At 43.0% G+C, this 20,030-nt stretch overlaps 1 protein-coding gene across 6 annotated transcripts in view; it reads left to right on the forward strand.

Moving 5' to 3' along the window:
• The window catches only part of ILDR2 (immunoglobulin like domain containing receptor 2), a 104,374-nt gene that overhangs the window by 8,488 nt on the left and 75,856 nt on the right, over nucleotides 1-20,030 (forward strand). For 3 of the 6 annotated variants that reach the window (XM_053310377.1, XM_053310379.1, XM_053310378.1), the window contains exon 1: nucleotides 10,427-10,647. The exons of the other annotated variants lie outside the window; for them this stretch is intronic. In XM_053310377.1, coding sequence (XP_053166352.1) covers nucleotides 10,602-10,647 — 46 coding nt within the window. In that variant the 5' untranslated portion in view covers nucleotides 10,427-10,601. Of the gene's footprint in view, nucleotides 1-10,426; nucleotides 10,648-20,030 lie in introns of those variants that run through there. 6 annotated transcript variants of the gene reach the window in all.

Genomic DNA, 20,030 nt, shown 5'->3' on the forward strand with positions numbered 1-20,030 from the left:
CTGTACACATACAAACTGAGATTGTATCCACTCTTTATGGAGCTTTATGGAGAGAAAAGACTGCAGAGTATAAATTGACTAGATTCAGCCAGCAACAAAAATGTATGTTGTTGAGGCACTGTAAATAAGTACTTCAACAGCAATTTGTTGTGAAGGTGCTAGTAATGAAAGAGAGATTCTAAAAGAGAATGCTGACAGACAGGGAAGCTTTTATATTACATGGTACTCTTAAAGAAACTGACTAAACAATATGAAGTTACTGAAGAATTAAATGTAACTTTTTGCTGCATGCTGTTGGCCTTTAGTGCACGCAATGAAGCAATTTAGCAGTGTCTGTTTGTTGAGTGCTGCCTCACGTCTCAGAAGGCTGTTAAAAATCACAGTTTCTACAGAAATTGCTGGAAGGTAAATCCAGACAAATGCACTACAAAGAAAAGTGAATTTCCATATAAAATATAAGGGGAAGCTAAGTAAAGGTATCTGTGTCTTGCCATTGCAGCTCAAGCTGGAGGATATTTACTGCAGCCTGTGACAATTGCTTTTGTTCCCCATATGTGCATGCATGCAGGTGGGGTGTTGATGCAGGGTCACTTCTGTCATCATTTCCCCTTGTCTTTCACAATATTATATTATTACATACCTTGTAATCTTTCTTTCTGCTTCCTCTCCTGCAAGAACTTGAGTAAGATAAATTGCTACATGTGGAGATTATTTAGTCACAAGGCGTCAGTATAAAGACATCAGGTGCCAGTTGCGAATTTAAATAGAGACGGAATGTGCCTATTGCTGAAGAAATGGCTGCTGGACAGGGTAGTGCTGGAAAATTAGGGAGAAAGGAAGAATAACCAAGTAGCAGGTTCTGTGTTCTGCAGCACCAGCCTGTTTCGTCATGTTTTTATTGCTCTTGTGGACTTCTATGAGAGTATTCTGAAAAGGATAAAGCCAGAAACATTCCCAGCTTTTGCAGGAAATCGTTTTTCTGTATTAAACTCAGTATGATATTCTTTCATAACACAATCTAAGATACCCCAAACAGCTGAATTATATATTTTTAATCAGACTAAGAGGAATTGGTCCAATAAAAGGTTTTGAGTATTTAGATGGAATGTGTTATTCTCTAGGACTAACATGCCTATGCCAAAACAAATGCGCACATACACCCTTGTATCTGCCAAACAAACCTAAAGTCAGTTAACAACAGGAACTGATTATTGGGATGGGGCCAGTAACTGAAAGCTGAACTCTACCGCTTATAACATACAGGCTTTTACTGAATCATACAAAACTGCCCCACTTGACCCAATTGTGGATTATATTTGTATTACTAAATAATTGGCTAGTAACCAAGATGTTTTACAATAACATGAACTTATCTTTCATTGAAAACAAAATAATATGAAATATATCATTGTAAAATAAAAAATGTCTAATGTTGAACTAGTGATACCTGCCCAAGTTAAGCAAAATATTATTTGGGGCACCTTTAGGTGTAATCAAGACAGTACAAATATGGAGGGTTTGTTTGGCAGCCTACATTCTTGTCCTAGGACAGAAGCCAACTAGATCAAAGAAAAGGATTTCTGATTTGTGGTTCTGCAGTATCACTGAAGATCCCTAGGTGGGAGCCACATGAAATAAAAACAATAAGTTCTGGTAAGAACTAATCTGCCTACTTTCATTTCACTATAATCTTAATTGATAATTACCATCTTCATGTTAGCCTACTTCTGCCTCAAACGTTCATGCACCCATCATCTTGAATTGGGGTAGATGACATCATCACAAACTATGCCGTTGAGATGTCCCTATGTGTCATTACAACTGTACCAAGTTTAGTCCAAAATCAGTTGACAGTTCACATATTAGCCCACTTATGCGGCAAATGTTCAGGCATCCGCTATCTTGAACTGGGGTGAATTACATTATTACAAACTACACCATAGAGGTGTCCCTATGTGTGATCACTACAACTGTAACAAATTCAGTCCAGATCGGTCCAAGCATTGTTAAGTTGTGTCGCACACACACACACACAGAAAGCTGGGTGGCCTCATAAGCTTAATTTCCTTAAGGAAAGTAGGCTAAAAACTGCATTATAGCTTCACTGATTTGATTCCCTATGAAGCCCTAAACAGTTAGGCCCTGGGTATTTAAGAGAATGTCTTCTTCACTATGAGCCCTACTGCCCATTAAGATAATCAGGAGAAGTTTGTCTGCAGTTGTCACCATCTGGTGGCTACTCAAGGCCAGGCCTTCTCCATTGGGGCTGTAACTCAGTGGTAGAGCATCTGCTTTGCTCTACCACTGCGTAAAGTCCCAGGTTCAATCCCCAGCAGCATCTCCAGGTAGGGCTGGGAAAGACCCCTGCCTGAAACCTTGGAGAAGCCACTGCCAGTAAGTGTGGACAATACTCAGCTAGATGGACCAATGGTCTGACTCAGTATATGGCAGCTTCCTATGTTATGTCAAATACATTTGAGGAGAGGAGAGCTGGTCTTGTGGTAGCAAGCATGACTTGTGCCCTTAGCTAAGCAGGGTCTGCTCTGCTTACATTTGAAAGGGGGACCACATGTGAGCAATGTAAGATATTTACCACAGGGGATGGAGCCACCCTGGGAAGAGCAGAAGGTTTCAAGTTCCCTCTCTGGCTTCTCCAAGATAGGGCAGAGAGAGATTCCTGCCTGAAACCTTGGAGAAGCCGCTGCCAGTCTGTGAAGACAATACTGAGCTAGATAGACCAATGGTCTGACTCAGTATATGGCAGCTTCCTATGTTCCATTGCTGCCCCGAGGCTTTGGAATGCATTCTCTGCTGAGATAAGAGTCTCCCATCTCTTACAACTTTTAAAAAGGCAGTCAAGACACATTTGTTCAGCCAGGCTTTTAATTAGATACTGTTTTAATAGTTTGTTGTTTGTTTTAATAGTTTTAACATTGTTTTAAATTTTAAATTATTGTAATTTTTTAACCTTTTTATTTGTTATTTGTATTGTTTTGTTGTAAACTGCCCAGAGACTTGTGTTTTGGGCAGTATAAAAATATGTTAAATAGATAAATAAATAATCTCAATCAACTAAAACAGCATGGTGTAGTGATTAGAATGTTGTAATAGGAGCAGGGAAGCCTGAGTCCAAACCCTCAGTCAGTCATGAAACTCATTGGGTGACCTGAGCCAGTCACTTATCTCTCAGCCTAACCTACTTCACAGGGTTGTTGTGAGGTTAAACATAACCATGTATACTGCTCTGGACTCCTTGGAGGAAGAGCGGTATATACATGAAATAAATAAATGACTGTTGATTACAGAATGGGGCTGAGAGAGAACTTTTCCAGACAGCAATAAAATGTGGGATTTTGAAAGCTCTACATGCAGTCTTACTCACAGTCCATACACTCATATAGGCTTCTGTGCTCCTTCCTAGTCTAATTTTACTCTTTGCTGACTTACCAAGCAGGACTTCACACACTCCTCACAGCACCTCCTGCCAAAACTGAATGAGCTCCCTGCTTGGCATGTGGCTGGAGGTTCAACTCATGCTAGGAAGGAGCATGGAAGGCTACTGGAGCATGTGGACTATATGTAAGATGGCATTTGGAGCTTGTGCAGTAGCTTTCAAAATTGTGCACTATACAAAATACAGGGACTGACATCCTGACCCTCAGCAACATGTTTCCTCTCTTTCAGAGGCAGAGCACTTCTAGAGTATGGATAGAGTGGGGACATTTCATCCACTTGTACAACAGTGTGTGCATAGAGGGGCAGGTGGAATTGCATCCCATAGCCCCCTTTTTACACATGCCCATTGTTAGGGTGTCATTCAGGGCTTTTAACAAACAACTAAAGACCCATATTTGTAGATAAGCTTTTTAGTGTCTGTTCTTTGTCTTGAGTGGATTTTTAATTTGTAAATCTGATTTTAATTGGGTCTCATTTTTAAATGAATATTATTAATTTTTGATTCTTTTTTAAAAAGCCATCCTGAGCAGTATTGCACTGGAGGGACGGGATACAAATATTTTAAACAAATTACCATCTTGGAAAGCCCAGAAACAGTCCAGCAGGCTACTTCCTGGCTTTACAGTGTCAACAACAATGAGTGGGGAAGTGTGGTGTCAGGAAGGCATTTGTTCTAACCACTGTTTATGCATCCATGGGGAAGCCTGAAGAAATTTGATTTTCAAGTTAACTTTTAAGCTGGGCAGTTAGCATGAATGTCAGAAAGAGGGAGAAACAGACCAAAGGTCTAATCTGATCAGACCTGTGCCCTGAGCTACCTCGAGAACTCTTGCATTTGTTGTGCATGCACATTGAGTCTATCCAATGATAAACTCAGAATATAGGGATATTTCAAAGTGAGAATACATCTGCATTGCATACAGAACAATACAACTTCCTTGTATTGAGAATCTCTTTCTGTAGCAAGTCAAAAGTTTATTTTTAACAAAGGTGATCTCTGCCAAGTTTCCTTGCCGGTGCTGGAGGAAAAATGCAGAGAATATTAACTAAATACTCATGCTAGGACCTTTAGTAAGAACAATGTTGATCATCTGAGAAAGCATCAGCAGGCCTGTTCCAAGATACTTTGAGCTGGATTTCGTCATTTGACCAATAATTGAAGAAAATCAGGAAGAGTAATTTATTTCCTACTCTTGTTCCTTGGAAATGACTATTCTATACAAAACTTCATAGACCATGAGGCGAGTCTCACAATCAGTGAGACTCGCTGGAAGGGGGGTTGTGGAGAGAGTGGGCTTAGCCCGTTCTCCCTGCAGACGATCAAAAGGGAGCCCTGGGTGGCCGGATTGGCCACCCACACAACTTCTGGCTCCGTGATGGAGCCATCGGGGGCCATGTGGCCCCTGGAAGTTCCAGGATGCTCCACGTGAGCACACAGGGCATCCTGGAGAGACCCACTTTTGGGCGATCGTGAGAATCGCCTCTAAGTTTTTAATAAAAAGGGTGCAACTTCTCAGCTGGTATAAATCGACACAACACCATTATTACCCTAAAATGAGAGATTTTACTGTGAAACCACTATTTATGCCTTTGCTGAGAAAGTGGAAGAGCTACATATACTGACTGCAAAATTGTCAAAGAGCACTGTCACGTGGTATTGGGAACATTACTGCTAAGTGTAGCATCATGTACTGGATTCTTAACAGTCCTAAGCTTTCAAGTTTATTTGAAAAGCACAAACCACTAAGCACCCTGCAAGTCCCATTAGTTTGACAGTATGCTGCAGAGCTTAGCTGTGCCTGATGGGTTTTGTCCAAAGTATCTATTTAACTTAGCTATCTTCCAAAGGGTCTCAGTGCCAGTGTTCCTCCCTTGTTTTGAAATGAAGGACTAAACTGATTGACTGATTTCTGTGGCTTCTTTTTCTCTACTGACTACCAACTCATTCTACTGCTTATTTGACGGATGGTTTGGGCCCAGCAGGCTCGAAACCAAACAACATATTCAGGCCAGGGATCAGGTTCCAGCTTCTGTCCCAGTCACAAGTGGGGATGAAAAGAGCTCTTAAGGCCTTAGCCCTCTATTGCAAGGAAGAGCAACTGGATATTAACGATCAGAAAACCAAAAGCTTGGCCTTCTCCAACAGGAGGAAAAAATATAAATGGAGGATTGACAATCATGACATAGAACAGGTGAAATTTTTTAAGTATTTGGGGGTCGTATTTCAGGAATCGGATGAAGACCACCCAAATAGTTATGCTGTTGCTCAGGCACAGAGAAGTGTGTCATAAATTCTCAGCTTCTACAGGCAACAGGGAGGATGTTCATTCTGGCTGCCATCAACTTATTCAAAGCAAAGTCAATGGCTCAAATGCTATATGAGGCACAGCTGGGATCCTATGCTAACTATTCCCTCCTGGAGCAGGTCAAAGCCAGATTCTTAAGAACATTATATCTGACCCCCGTATGTATTTCTAATGCTACTCTGAGATTGGAATCTCAATAGAAGCCAGAACGTGGTATCTAATACTAATAAACTGGACAAAAATCACCTTATGGCTCTCTGGTCTCCTTCCCTTGTTACTATTGGATAGGCACTGTTCGAGCTGTGTGAGAACTGTGTCAAGAAACTCCATACCGATGGACTTTCTCCTGAGGCAGTCCTCTCTGTGGGTTTGGAAAGGGCCAAAGAACTTGTTAAATGAAGGATCTGGGGTGTTGAGTTTCAAAAAGACCTGTTGAGGACATCTAGGTCATTCCACCTGCTAATGGTGGGATGAGAACTTGCCCAGCAGATTAGCTATTTCTCCTTACTTCCCCTAAACATAGATGGGCCTTCTCGAGGGCCTGTATGAATGCCCTCCCTTTGGAATTTTTGGCTGGTAGATACAGTAGAATTCCAACTGAGCAGAGATATTGCCCCTGTAACTCTGATGAGATTGAGTCAGTTGCACATGTGCTCCTGCAGTCTGTCTTTTATATAGACCTTAGGCAACTGACCCTCTTTTACATAATCTGCCAGGTCAATTGGATGAATTCTACATCAGATGTTTGCTTATAGATGTGAATTTGTCTATCACACACACAGTTGCAAAATTCTGTTGTTGTGCAATACGAGTTCATCACACTCTGCTCACTAATGGTTAGATCTAGTGTACAGTTGTGTTACTAATATGGCTATATTTAAAATGTTATATTGTTTTAGATGTAGATGAAGGAAAATTCCACTGTCCCCTTTCACCTAGTTGTGTAACCTACTTAAGTCCTGAAGGTCACAAGTTTCTGCACCCGGCTGTTACGAGGGCCCCTTTTCTTGGAAACAATACTCTGCTGTGCCTGAGTAGAGATAGACACCTGTTGACCACAGCTTGCCCTGCCCCGAGTAGGCATAAACGTAGCTAAAGCTGATTGGTGCATTATTGCTGGTTTCTGCCCTGTAATTGGTTCACCTTGTCTACCAATGGCTAAGCTTTATTCTGCTTGCACTAGCATGAAACTAGCTGGTGACTCTGGGCCAATCACTTCTCTCTCAGCCTAACCTACTTCACAGGGTTGTTGTGAGAGAGAAACTCAAGTATGTAGTACACTGCTCTGGGCTCCTTGGAGGAAGAGCGGGATATAAATGTAAAATAATAATAATAATAAATTGTTTTTATTTCTTCTCGGCCAGATATAACTGTAGTCGAGAAGAAAGAAAAACAAGTGAAAATAATCGACATAGCAATACCAGGGGATAGCAGAATAGAAGAAAAAGAAATAGAAAAAAAACCCACAAAATACAAAGATCTACAAATTGAAATTGAAAGGCTGTGGCAGAAAAAGACCAAAATAATCCCAGTGGTAATTGGCACCCTGGGTGCAGTTCCAAAAGACCTTGAAGAGCACCTCAACACCATAGGGGCCACAGAAATCACCATCAGCCAATTACAAAAAGCAATCTTACTGGGAACAGCCTATATTCTGCAACGATATCTATAACAGCAACAACAACAACATTGACAATAAAATTCAGCCATCCCAGGTCCTTGGGAAGGACTCGATGTCTGGATAAAACAAACCAGTCAATAACACCTGTCTGACTGTGTAAATAAATAATAATAATAGTATGATTGGTGTATATCATGAAACTTTGGCCCTGTACTCTGTACTCAATCCTATAGCCTGTATGTAAACAGTATAAAAGACTCTTGCCAGAAGCCTGAGTGTGTGCTCTTGGAAGAGAGACACCTGGCATGCCGTGATCAATAAAGCTTGAACTTGATGGACGATGAGGGCTTCTGCTCATTAAATGAACTCAGAATTCCTGGAATTTCTCCGTCAGTGTTGTGTTATTGGTCAAAGACCATAATAAAGACTGACTGACTGACTGGTTCCAGCTTGGGCAGATGGGGAACCCCAGGGTCAGAGGCAGAAAGCATCATCAATGATGGTCAGGTTCTGGAGCAAACAAGGATCCAAGGGCTAGAGGTGTCTGGCATGGTCAAGAATGGGCTGGTACTTGCCCTGGGTATTTAAGAGAACGTCTTCTTTGCTATGAACCACACCGCCCACTGAGATCATCTGCAGAGGTTCGTCTGCAGTTGCCACCGGCTTGTCTGGTGGCTAGTCAGGGATGGACCTTCTCCTTTGCTGCCCTGAGGCTTTGGAACACACTTCCTGCTGAAATAAGAGCCTCCCCATCTCTTAGAACTTTTAAAAGGGCAGTCAAGACGCATTTGTTCACCCAAATACTGTTTTAATTGTGTTTTAATAGTTTTAACTTTTTAATTTTAATTGTTGAAATGTTTTAATTTTTTATTGGCTGTTTTTATTGTTTTGTAAACCACCCAGAGAACTTGCTTTTTTGGTGGTATAGAAATGTATTAAATAAATAAAATAAAATAAAATAAAATAAAATAAATAAATGTGCATCCCTAGATGGTGTACATAAGTTAAAATACAACAAATAAAACAGGGTAAGATGATTAGAACAATTTTATGATATAAAATAAACCATTTAAAATTAATTTATTAAAAGCCTGAGAAAACAAGTTTGTCTTAAGGATCCATTAAAAACAGCCAGAGATGGAGAAGCTTTGGTCTTGACAGGAAGTGCATTCCAGAGCCCTAGTGTAGCCACAGAGAAGGCCCGGTCCTGAGCAGCCAGCAAGCGAGCTGGTGGTAACCGTAACCGGACCTCCGCAGATGATCTTAATAGGCAGTACTTTCTTAAATTCCCTGGGCCCAAGCCGTTAAGGGCTTTATAGGTAATAACCAGCACTTTGTATTTTGTTAGGAATATATCAGTAGCCGGTGCGGTTTTTAAAGATTGGTGTTATATGGCCTCTTTGGGTTTTCCTGGACACCAGTCTGGCTGCCTCGTTCTGCATCGGTTGTAGTTTCTGGACTATGTACAAAGCCAGCCCCATGTAGAGTGTGTTAACAGTAGTCAAGCCTGGAGGTTACCAGCATATTTACCATGGTCTTAGTCTTGGTTGGCTGATTTTCATTCTGCCAGCAGAGGGGGATGGAGATGGTGAAGGGGATGGAGATAGTGATGGTGATTTCTGGGTCTGGGCAAGGAACTGAACAAAGGCAAAAATTCCATGGGTGAATTCTAAGACATAGGGTAACAACAACTGTACAACAACATTGAGGAAGGCCCACATCTATACACAAGTTATTCAATGAGCCAGAAGATTTCTGAGAATCTTAAAATTCTAATTATTACTGACAACATCTGTTTGTGGCAGAAATATCCCCCAGTTAATTCAAGACTTTTAGCTTGAAATAACTTCTTGTTTCTGTTTTGTAGTTCATTTCTATTTTATTAGTTAGGAAAGGAGAAATGTTTTATTTATCTTGTGTGGTTTGACCATTGCACAAGTTTTAAAATTACAAAGGTAGTAACTAAAAGTGAAAATAACCACCTTTTCTACAGATATTTACATTCTGCATTGGTTATTTTAATACATACCAGTCCACTCTGAATTTTATGATATGTCAATGGGATGTTGCCCTTAGTTTTAATGGGATACGTGTACAATGTAAACAGGTATTCCCTTGTACAGCGAAACAATATATTGATAGATTGCATTTATTTATTATAAAATTGCATTTGTTTGTTATAAAGTCTAAAACTTTAAAGATATAATTTTACCAAGAAAGAGATGCAGAAAAGGAAAAGCTTGAGTATCATCTCCACACTTGAATCTTTGTGGGGAGAGGAAAGACAACTTGAGGGCAGGAGAAAAACAGAAGATGCAAGTTATTAGGCTGATGAGGGGAGTTCAGTAAAAAGAGGGGGAGCTTCTCAAATGTGTAGGGAGGTATCTGCACCAAGAGAATGCTGCTGAGTAATCACTTATTTTTTCATTTTGATACTGTTGCAGAATGTTGATGTTTGTTTCAGAATGCTACAAGTTCTGCTGAGAGGGAGAGGGAGAAAGAGTGCACATGCCTATCTGTGTGCGTGTACACATGTGCGTGCATGCATACACACACACGGTGTATGTCACACAAGGGCTTTCTCTTCATACCTATATCAATCCCTTTAACTTTATTTAGGGTCACACGCACTGTCTTCCCATTTTAGTTCCAGTGTTTCCATTCTTTTGATTTCACTGGATTACATTCTTGGACCTAGTTGGTCCCTTTTATATTGCTTGCTCTTAGACTTTTAGTCACTCTGTTTGGCCCTTAATGCTAAAGAATCTACTGATGAACTCTCTCCTGTTCCTGGATAGCTTCAATGGACAGCCATGTGATTTAGAAACTCCTGTAGCCTCGGTTGTCTAGTGTCAGGGGGAGGAGAAGAGTTAAAACATCAGTGTTTTAAGCTTGCTTTAAATCTGGGCTTGGTCCAAGGAGTACAGCTGACTAACTGTGATTTCCCCCCCACCTTTCCCTGAGATTAATAAGTAAGTCAACAGGGAACAGAGTAACTGGGGAAGAGCTTTTATTTCTTCCCCCCCTAGCGAAGTGGTAGCTCCCATTCAGAACTCTCTATTCACACACTGTGCTGTGTGGTGGAGAGCTGCAGATAACGGGGAAAGAACACTTTGGGTGCTAGTCGATTCATAGCAGGGAACCTTATTTACTTTCCTGGCTTTGGTTTTGCCCCCTCTCTTTCAATCATCCCTCTCCTGTCTGGACAGATCAAGAAGATGGATGGGATCTTATTGGGGTGGACTGCTCTCCTATGGGTAACAGGTAATGCTTTCCAGTTCCATGTTAGTGAATAACTTTTTAGATCCCAAAGGGAGCTGTCTGTTTTTTCTTGTAGTGTGTTTGCAAGTGAGCTTGTTCAGTGGGGGTTCATGTTTGTTCTGTGAGTGGGAGACATGAAAAGAAAAAGAAAAATGCTGAAAAAATGCTGAAAAGCATGACTGACTGAGATTCCTGTTTCACTTATAAGTGTTGCAGACATTAAAGGGCAGCATGCCTGCACATCATATTTCTGTCAGCTGAGAAATGTCTCTTTACCTTTCTTCATGTCCTTCTTTCAAACCTCTCCCTTCTTGATTTGATTCAGAAACAGGCAGGCTCTGCCTAGGTATGGGCTGGAGAGAATGATAAAGAGGAGCAGGACTCCAAGGACTTCTGGAGAGATTGTGTTTTTCCCCTTGGGTCTCATCTCTGAAATGCTTTGGAGTTGGTTATACGTGGAAAAATATCTTCATAAAATGTATGGGGGGTTGGGGGGAATAGCAAGGCTGGCTCTAGATTTTTGTGTGCTGCCAGGCACAAGATTGTATGTGAGTTCCTAATGCAAACATAATGATAATTAAGGCAGAGCAATCACTACCCCCTACATCTATCCTCATAATAATTAATGTGTACTCCCACGTTAACCCACATCACCAGGAGGAAGGAATTCTCAGGCCACGTGTATCAAACATGCCCTTATACTCTTACTCTCTCTCTCTCTCTCTATTCCAGCTAATGACCAGCTGACCCACCTTTCTTGCCACTCTTATTTGGCCCCTGGGAAACTGGGGGATCCTAGGCTAGAGAACCACTTGTTTGGTCCCTTCCAAAAGCTCATCACTCATCCTGATCCCAATTTCTGCAGGAAGATGAGGCAAGATTTTCTGGCTTGCAGGCAAACAGCATGCCCTTTCTTCCATTCCTGTGTAAAATAGTTTGCTATCTCTCCTTTCTTAGCACAGGTGCTTCTTACACTGAAGATGCTGCCAAACCCAGTTCCCTCCCCTCCATTTATAGGGACTCCCATTTATACATTTTTGGACTGCTGGTTTTGATGCTGAACAGGTTGCCTGCCTGCCTGCCTGCCTGTGGCTGACACACTCACCTTGGCTGCCCAGATCCACTACAGTTCCTTCACCCTGCCATTCCATCAGGAAACAGGGCACTCCCTGCAATGGCTTCTGTTTTATACTTGAGTCTTCAGAGTGTGAGACAAGGGTTGAGGACATCAAGAGAACAAGGAGAGGGGCAGTAAAGCAGCAAGAAGTAGCAGGCCTGTGGCACTCTGGTCACCATGGATGATGTTCTCAGTGGGGTTGCACAGGAAATAGGCTAGCAGGAGTTGGTGCTCCTATCTTGCTTGTTATAAAAGGCAAGCAGAGTGTAGGGGTTAGTGTGGTGCTGTCTAGTCATTTACTCCCACTTTTTTGTGTTATCTAGCTACTGGCACAGGCCATGATGCACATAAGAACAGCCCTGCTGGATCAGGCCCAAGGCCCATCTAGTCCAGCATCCTGTTTTGCACAATGGCCCACCAGATGCCGCCGGAAGCCACAGGCAGGAGTTGAGGGCATGCCCTCTCTCCTGCTCTTACTCCCCTGCAACTGGTACTCAGAGGCATCCTGCCTTTGAGGCTGGAGGTGGCCCACAGATGGTGGAACTCAACCTCTTTTTGGCCTTAAGGAAATGCCCAAGCTTTCTGGCTATGAGTGCCAGCCATTTCTAATAATATCTTGAGAAAAAGAACCAGTCCCCAAAGCAGGGGGAGGGAAAACATATGCCAAAAAGAAAAAGCTAAGCTGTTGTCCTCATATTTGGAAAATGCAGTTTTCTGGTTAGACTGGCAGTTCTGCCTGCACAGGGCATAGTATACCTTTCCCTGTTTTTTCACGACCAAGTTGTTGCTCTCTTTGTTACTGCTCAGAAGGACTTTCTGAAATAGAAGAAGAATAGCATTGCTTTTTTGGCACCATCTTGTTTTGCTTCTCACAGATTTATGTCTCCTCTATTTGCTATGAAAAATGATCATATGTAGAAGTGTGTAGTGCCTCGCAATTCATCTTAAGTGGCACAGCGGGAAAATGCTTGATTAACAAGCAAAAGGTTGCCAGTTTAAATCCCTGCTGTTATGTTTCCCAGACTATGGGAAACACCTCTGTTGGGCAGCAGCAATATAGGAAGATGCTGACAGCCATAATCTCATGATGCACAGGAGGAGGCAATGGTAAACCCCTCCTGTATTCTACCAAAGACAACCACAGGGCTCTGTCGGTGCCAAGAGTCAATATCAACTTGACAGCACACTTTACCTTTAGTACCTCACAAATGTGTACATTAAGTGTCAGTTGGAAGGCTACTCTATGTAGAGCAGGCACAGCTGAGAAGGTGAGCAAGCTTTTCTAAACATCTAGTTTCCCCCCCTTCAAACAAACTAACAGAAAGAGGGGAGATTTGCAGGGGCTGTTTCTCTTTAAGGGGTAGGTCTTAGTCTCTCTCTCTTTCTCTCTCTTTCTCTGTCTGAGTGTGGGTGTGGGTTAGGGTTAAGGTTAGGATTTCCCAGGATTTCCTAGGGCCAGGAGTTGATAGGGTTCCAAATTCCAGTGTTTACTTAGTGCCTGCTTGGAGGGGGTGGAGTCAGCTAGGGCTGGGAGAGGCCCCACATTCCTTTCCTTTGACCCACATCCTGTGTGTCAGTTGGAAGGCTACTCTGCAAAATAAGTTAAGGCCTGAGAGCATAGCGAACAGAGCATAGCGAACAGAGCATAGCGAACAGGGATAGCAAACAGGACATAGGAGTTTTGCAGGAGTTTAGCGGGAGGTGTGCGGGGGAGTTTGGATCACAAGGAGCCTGGTGGAGAAGAGAATGTAAGTACATATTCCTCCCTCGTATCCCTCATATTCTTGGGAAAGGCTGTTTGGACAGTTAAATAGCTGACCATTACAGCTGAGACCTATCCTTCTAATAAACAGATAATAAACTACTTACAATAAACTATCTCTGAATACTGTAAACAGCCAACAAGACAGTATGAAGATAGAGTCAGCAGGGGAAGGGGCACTTCCCAGTGTATTGCACAGAGTGCCACATGTATGACTATTTGCCCCATGGGCAGAAGTCATGGGTGTGTGCTCGGTGCAAGGAGCTCCTGGCCCTCAGGGAACAAATCCATCCCCTTGAGACCAAGGTGGCAGATCTGGAGAAGCTCAGAGAGACAGAGAGGCATGAGGCAAGACCCTCAGTGATGTGGTAGAGGCATCCCACTCCGGGGCTGATAGCTCCTCTGCTGTCAGGGAAAACAAATGTCTTGGGCAAGGATGACATCAGTCTGAGGAAGAGGGAAATGCTCCTTTAGAAGGGACCCCTTCCGTGGATGATGAGCCCATATCCTCTCGCACAGGGAATATTCCTCTGGGGGGTGGGGGCCTCCTTGTAGTGGGTGATTCAATCATTAGAGGTATAGAGAGATGGGTTTGTGACCTGCGTGTTGACCGCACGGTGACTTGCCTGCCTGGTGCGAAGGTTGCGGACATCACGCAGTGTCTAGACAGGCTCCTAGGCAGTGCTGGGGAGGAGACAGCTGTCGTGGTGCACGTTGGCACCAACGATGTGGGGAAATGTAGTCGGGAAGTCCTGGAAGCCACATTTAGGCTGATAGGTAGTGTATTGAAGTCCAGGACCTACAAGGTAGCATTCTCAGAAATGCTACCTGTTCCACGCGCAGGTACAGTGAGACAGGCAGAGCTGAGTGGTTTCAATGTGTGGATGTGACGTTGGTGCCAGGAGGAGGGGTTTGGATTTGTTAGGCACTGGGACACATTTTGGGGCAAGCAAGGCCTGTACAAAAGGGACGGGCTGCACTTGAACCAAGATGGAACCAGACTGCTGGCGCTTAAAATAAAAAAGGTGGCAGAGCAGCTTTTAAAATGACACCTGGGGAACAGCCGATGGGAGCTGGGCAGTATCCCGTTTGGTAAAAGCCATCCCTTAAAGTGCGAGGGTGCAATGAATTCAGATAAAACAGAAGGGAACAGTGCAGAACCGCATAAAGAGCAGACAGGAGCCTGTGCCAGCAGGTCAAAGAGTCATAAGAATAGCATACTTCAGGGGAGAGATTCAGAGTATAGGTGCTTATATGCTAATGCCAGAAGCCCTCAGGCCAAGATGGGTGAGCTGGAGTGCTTGGTTGCTAACGCAGAAATAGATATCGTGGGCATAACAGAAACATGGTGGAACAGTGTGAAACAGTGGGACACAGTCATTCCTGGGTATAAACTCTACAGAAAGGACAGGGAGGGGCGCATTGGAAGTGGAGTAGAACTGTATGTTAAAGAAGGGATAGAATCTAACAAGCTTGAAAACCTAGGTGGACTGGAGTCCTCCACAGAAACCCTGTGGGTGACTATACAAGGCCGGAAACGGAACGTGCTACTGGGGATGTGCCATCGCCCTCCGGATAAAAACGCCAACAGTGACTGGGAGTTGCAGGAAGAAATCAGGGAGGCGTCAAGGAGAGGCAGGGCTGTAATTATGGATGACTTCAATTACCCACACATAGACTGGGTAAATTCACAGTCAGGTCAGGACAAAGAGGTCAGATTTCTAGATACACTAAATGACTGTGCCCAAGAACAGTTGGTCATGGAACCGACCAGAGAGAAGGCGACCTTGGACCTAATTCTGAGTGACACCCAGGACCTGGTGCATGTTGTCAAGGTCATCGACCCTTTAGGGAACAGTGACCACAGTGCCATCAAATTCAGCATACATGCGGGGAAAGAATCACCAAGGATGTCTAACACAGACATTTTGAATTTCAGAAGAGGAAACTTCTCCAAAAGGAGGAGGATGGTGAAAAGAAAGCTGAGGGGGGAAATCCAGGAGAGTCACTTCGCTCCAGAGTGCATGGAGTTTACTCCAAACCACAATACTAGAAGCCCAGTTAGATTGTATACCCAAAAGGAGGAAAGATACCACTAAGTCCAGGAGGATGCCAGCATGGCTCACGGGTACCGTCAAAGAAGCCATAAAAGGGAAGAAGACTTCGTTCCAAAATTGGAAGGCCTGTCCAAATGATGAGGACAGAAAGGAACACAAACTCTGGCAAAAGAAACGCAAGGTGACAATAAGGGAGGCAAAAAGAGAGTTTGAGGAACATTTAGCCAAAAGTATCAAGGGGAATAACAAAAACTTCTTTTTTGAAGCAGTAAACCTGCCAGGGAGGCGGTTGGGCCATTAGACAATGAAGGAGTGAAAGGGATTATTAAGGAGAATATGGAGGTTGCAGAGAAGCTAAATGAGTTCTTTGCATCTGTCTTCACAGCAGAGGATAGTGAGCATATATACCTGTTCCTGAATCAGGCTTTTTAGGGATGGAGGCTAGAGAGCTGAATCAGATAGTAGTGACAAGAGAAGATGTTCTAAAAACATCTGGAAAAACTGAAAGCTAACAAATCACCAGGGCCTGATGGCATCCATCCAAGGGTCTTCAAAGAACTCAAACGTGAAATTGCCAACCTCCTTGCTAAAATTTTCAACTTATCCCTGAAATTGGGCTCTGTACCAGAGGACTGGAGTGTAGCAAATGTAACACTGATTTTCAAAAAGGGACCCAGGGGCGATCCGGGAAATTACAGGCCAGTTAGCCTAACGTCCATACCAGGCAAATTGATGGAAAGCATCCTCAAGGATAAAATTGTAAAGCACCTAGAAGAACAGGCCCTGCTGGGAGTGAGCCAGCATGGCTTCCGCAAAGGTAAATCTTGCCTCACCAACCTTTTGGACTTTTTTGAGGGTGTCAACAAGTGTGTGGATCAAGGTGATCCAGTTGACATAGTATACCTGGACTTCCAAAAAGCTTTTGACAAAGTTCCTCATCAACGACTCCCGAGGAAACTTAGCAGTCATGGGATAAGGGGACAGGTACATGTGTGGATTGCTAACTGGCTGAGAGACAGGTAGGTATAAATGGAGAGTTTTCACCATGGAGGGAAGTAAGAAGTGGGGTCCCCCAGGGATCTGTACTGGGACCGGTGCTTTTTAATTAATTCATAAATGATCTAGAAGCAGGGTAAGTAGCGATGTGGCCAAATTTGCAGATGATACCAAACTCTTCCGGGTAGTGAAATCCAAAACGGATTGTGAGCAGCTCCAAAAGGATATCTCCAAACTGGGGGAGTGGGCGACAAAATTGCAAATGCAGTTCAGTGTTAGCAAGTGTAAAGTGATGCACATTGGGACGAAAAACCCCAGCTTCAAGTATATGCTGATGGGATCCGAGCTGTCGGTGACTGACCAGGAGAGGGATCTTGGGGTCGTGGAGGACAGCTCGTTGAAAGTGTCGACTCAATATGCAGCAGCTGTGAAAAAGGCAAATTTAATGCTAGGGATCATTAGAAAGGGAATTGAAAATAAAACGGCTAATATTATAATGCCCTTATACAAAACTATGGTGCGACCACACTTGGATTACTGCGTACAATTCTGGTCACCACATCTTTAAAAGGATATTGTTGAACTGGAAAAGGTGCAGAAGAGGGCAACCAAGATGATCTGGGGCCTAGAGCACCTTTCTTATGAGGCAAGACTACAACACCTGGGTCTTTTTAGCTTAGAAAAAAGATGACTGCAGGGAGACCTGATAGAGGTCTACAAAATCATGCATGGTTTGGAGAATTTGGAGAGAGAGAAATTCTTTTCCCTCTCACATAACACTAGAACCAGGGGTCACTCCATGAAATTGATTGCCAGGAGGTCTAGCACCAACAAACGGAAGTACTTTTTCACACAACGCGTGATCCACTTGTGGAACTCTCTGCCACAGGACCTAGTGACAGCCAACAACCTGGATGGCTTTAAGAGGGGTTTGGATAATTTCATGGAGGAGAGGTCCATCAATGGCTACTAGTTGGAGGGCTGTGGGCCACCTTCAGTCTCAAAAGGCAGGATGGCTCTGAGAACCAGTTGCAGGGGAGAAATGGCAGGAGAGAGTGCACGCCCTCAACTCCTGCTTTGGGCTTTCAGCAGCATCTGGTGGGCCACCACATCTGAAAAGTATACAGTGTACTGTGCTTGATGGGCCAACAAACCTGCCTGACCTGACCCCATAGAGAATCTATGGGGCATTGCCAAGAGAAGGATGAGAGACATGAGACCAAACAATGCAGAAGAGCTGAAGGCCGCTAATGAAGCATCCTGGTCTTCCATAACACCTCATCAGTGCCACAGGCTGATAGCATCCATGCCACGCCGCACTGAGGCAGTAATTGCTGCAAAAGGGGCCCAAACCAAGTACTGAATACATATGCATGCTTATACTTTTCAGAGGTCCGATATTGTTCTATTCTTCAATCCTTGTCTTCTTGGTTCCATGTAATATTCTAATTTTCTGAGATTGTGGATTTGGGGTTTTCATGAGCTGTACGCCATGATCATCACAATTATAACAAATTAAGGCTTGACTTATCTCGCTTTGCATGTAATGCGTCTGTCTCATATATCAGTTTCACCTTTTAATTTGCATTACTGAAATTAATGGACTTTTGCACGATATTCTAATTTTCCGAGTTTCACCTGTATACCTGTTTTAAATTCTTACATTCTTGTGAGTTCAGTTGCAGTTTGTGTCCTCAAACATGCACATGTTAAAAATACTGTGTTTGTCATGGTGTGTGTGTGTGTGTGTGTGTGTGTAGGGGCATGATGCTTAACTTGCAGTGGGGGGTGGGCTCTAGCAAGGGGAGGGGGAGGCTCCAAGGGCCTTTAAGTCCAGGCTCCAAAATTACCCAGGTGCATCTCTGCTGGCAGCATACACCATTTTAAGGAGAAGTAGAAGAAGGTGGCTGTATGGTTTTCCTTTGAATGTATAAAACCAGAAATACTATGGTATGCAACATTGCCTGCCTTACTCCTGTTCTTTCCCTTCTGCACAGAAGCAGTTAAGAGGGGACTATTTTTACATTTCTCCTCTTGGTGTTATATGTCCTTTAACACATACTATACAGTCTAAAGTTGAAACTAGAAATGACATTAACTGTGTCATCATCTAGTTAGGGGCATATTTTCACTTAAAAATAGCATGGTTGTGGGTGTTTAACTCTCCACTAACATGCTGCTTTCCCGCCAAAAAAATCTCCCCAGTGGCTATTTGATCCAAAGGTGCTATTTGATCCAAAGGTGCTATTTGCCATGGCACCATTTGAGTTAAATAACTGTGTCAAGTGGGCAATTTCCAATGGGAAAATGCTGCAGTAGTAGCTCTGTACCATTGTCCCCTTCCCCTATGTATTGTCCCAATTTTTAAGGGAAAATAAGCTCCTAAAGAGAACAGCACATTTAACACGGCCAGTTTGTTCTGAAAGAACATAAAGTAGGAAATGTGATAGAGGAATGTGAGATGGAAGCAGAAGTAGTAAAGTGGGCAGTGGGGAAGGGAAGTTTAAGTGAGCCTAGAAAAATCAAAGGAATAATTTTTCTGTAGTTATGGTGCTCTTTTGTCCCATGTCCAGTTTCTTTTCAATGCAGTTATTCCCAGCTTGACCTCAGGCAAGCTACATAGGATAGCTCCTATTAGTGTCAAATGAGGATTCAAATTTAAGGACAGAGAGTAAAAGAGTATCATAGCATAACCTTTTGTGGGAAGTTATCATTCAAGTGGTGAATATATGTCTTTCTTAAGTATGAAGAAAGGGAAGGGGAGGAAGAGGAGTAAGAACCCTCTGATCAGCCCCAAATAGGAGAAAACAAAGAATAAGCTCACACAACTGGAGTCTTGCATAAAAAGCTTGTCCACCACACCTGCTTGGACTTGGCAAGGGTACAAGGTTCTTTATTTGAGACCCAAGGTCAGCATAACATAACATAAACAAAACATCTCATAACATAGAAAGATACAATTGGAAAAAAGAGATATGTAAATATGGATAAATATCCACGAATAAATAATCAGTAAAATTTTAAAATTAATCAAAGACAAGCTTGCTGCCGTAACAATACTGCAATAGAACATAATTTGGCCACCTTAAAGGTGACATCTAAAGTTCTATCCGCAAGAAGATAGGAAACATAAAAATCTCCTGAACAACGTAGGAAGGGTGTCAGAAGAGGAGTTAATAAGGAATATCTTAAATCTCTATATAATGAACAGCGCAACAAAACATGTTGGATGGATTCAACTTCCCCCATACCACATGGACATAATCTGTCCTCCCTAGGAATCCCCAGAAACCTCCCCGAGAGCACCGCTGAAGGTAACATATCATGTCTTGCTCTGAAAAAGGCCCTCTGGTAACACATCATGCTCAAGGCATTCAAATAAGCAGCAGGGCCTCAACTAGAACTGCTCAAACCCAGCCTCCTTTTAGTACAATCAGGGATTCGAGAGAATTCT

The sequence above is a fragment of the Hemicordylus capensis genome, chromosome 3 (genome assembly GCF_027244095.1).
Source record: "Hemicordylus capensis ecotype Gifberg chromosome 3, rHemCap1.1.pri, whole genome shotgun sequence".
NCBI classification, from domain to species: domain Eukaryota; kingdom Metazoa; phylum Chordata; class Lepidosauria; order Squamata; family Cordylidae; genus Hemicordylus; species Hemicordylus capensis.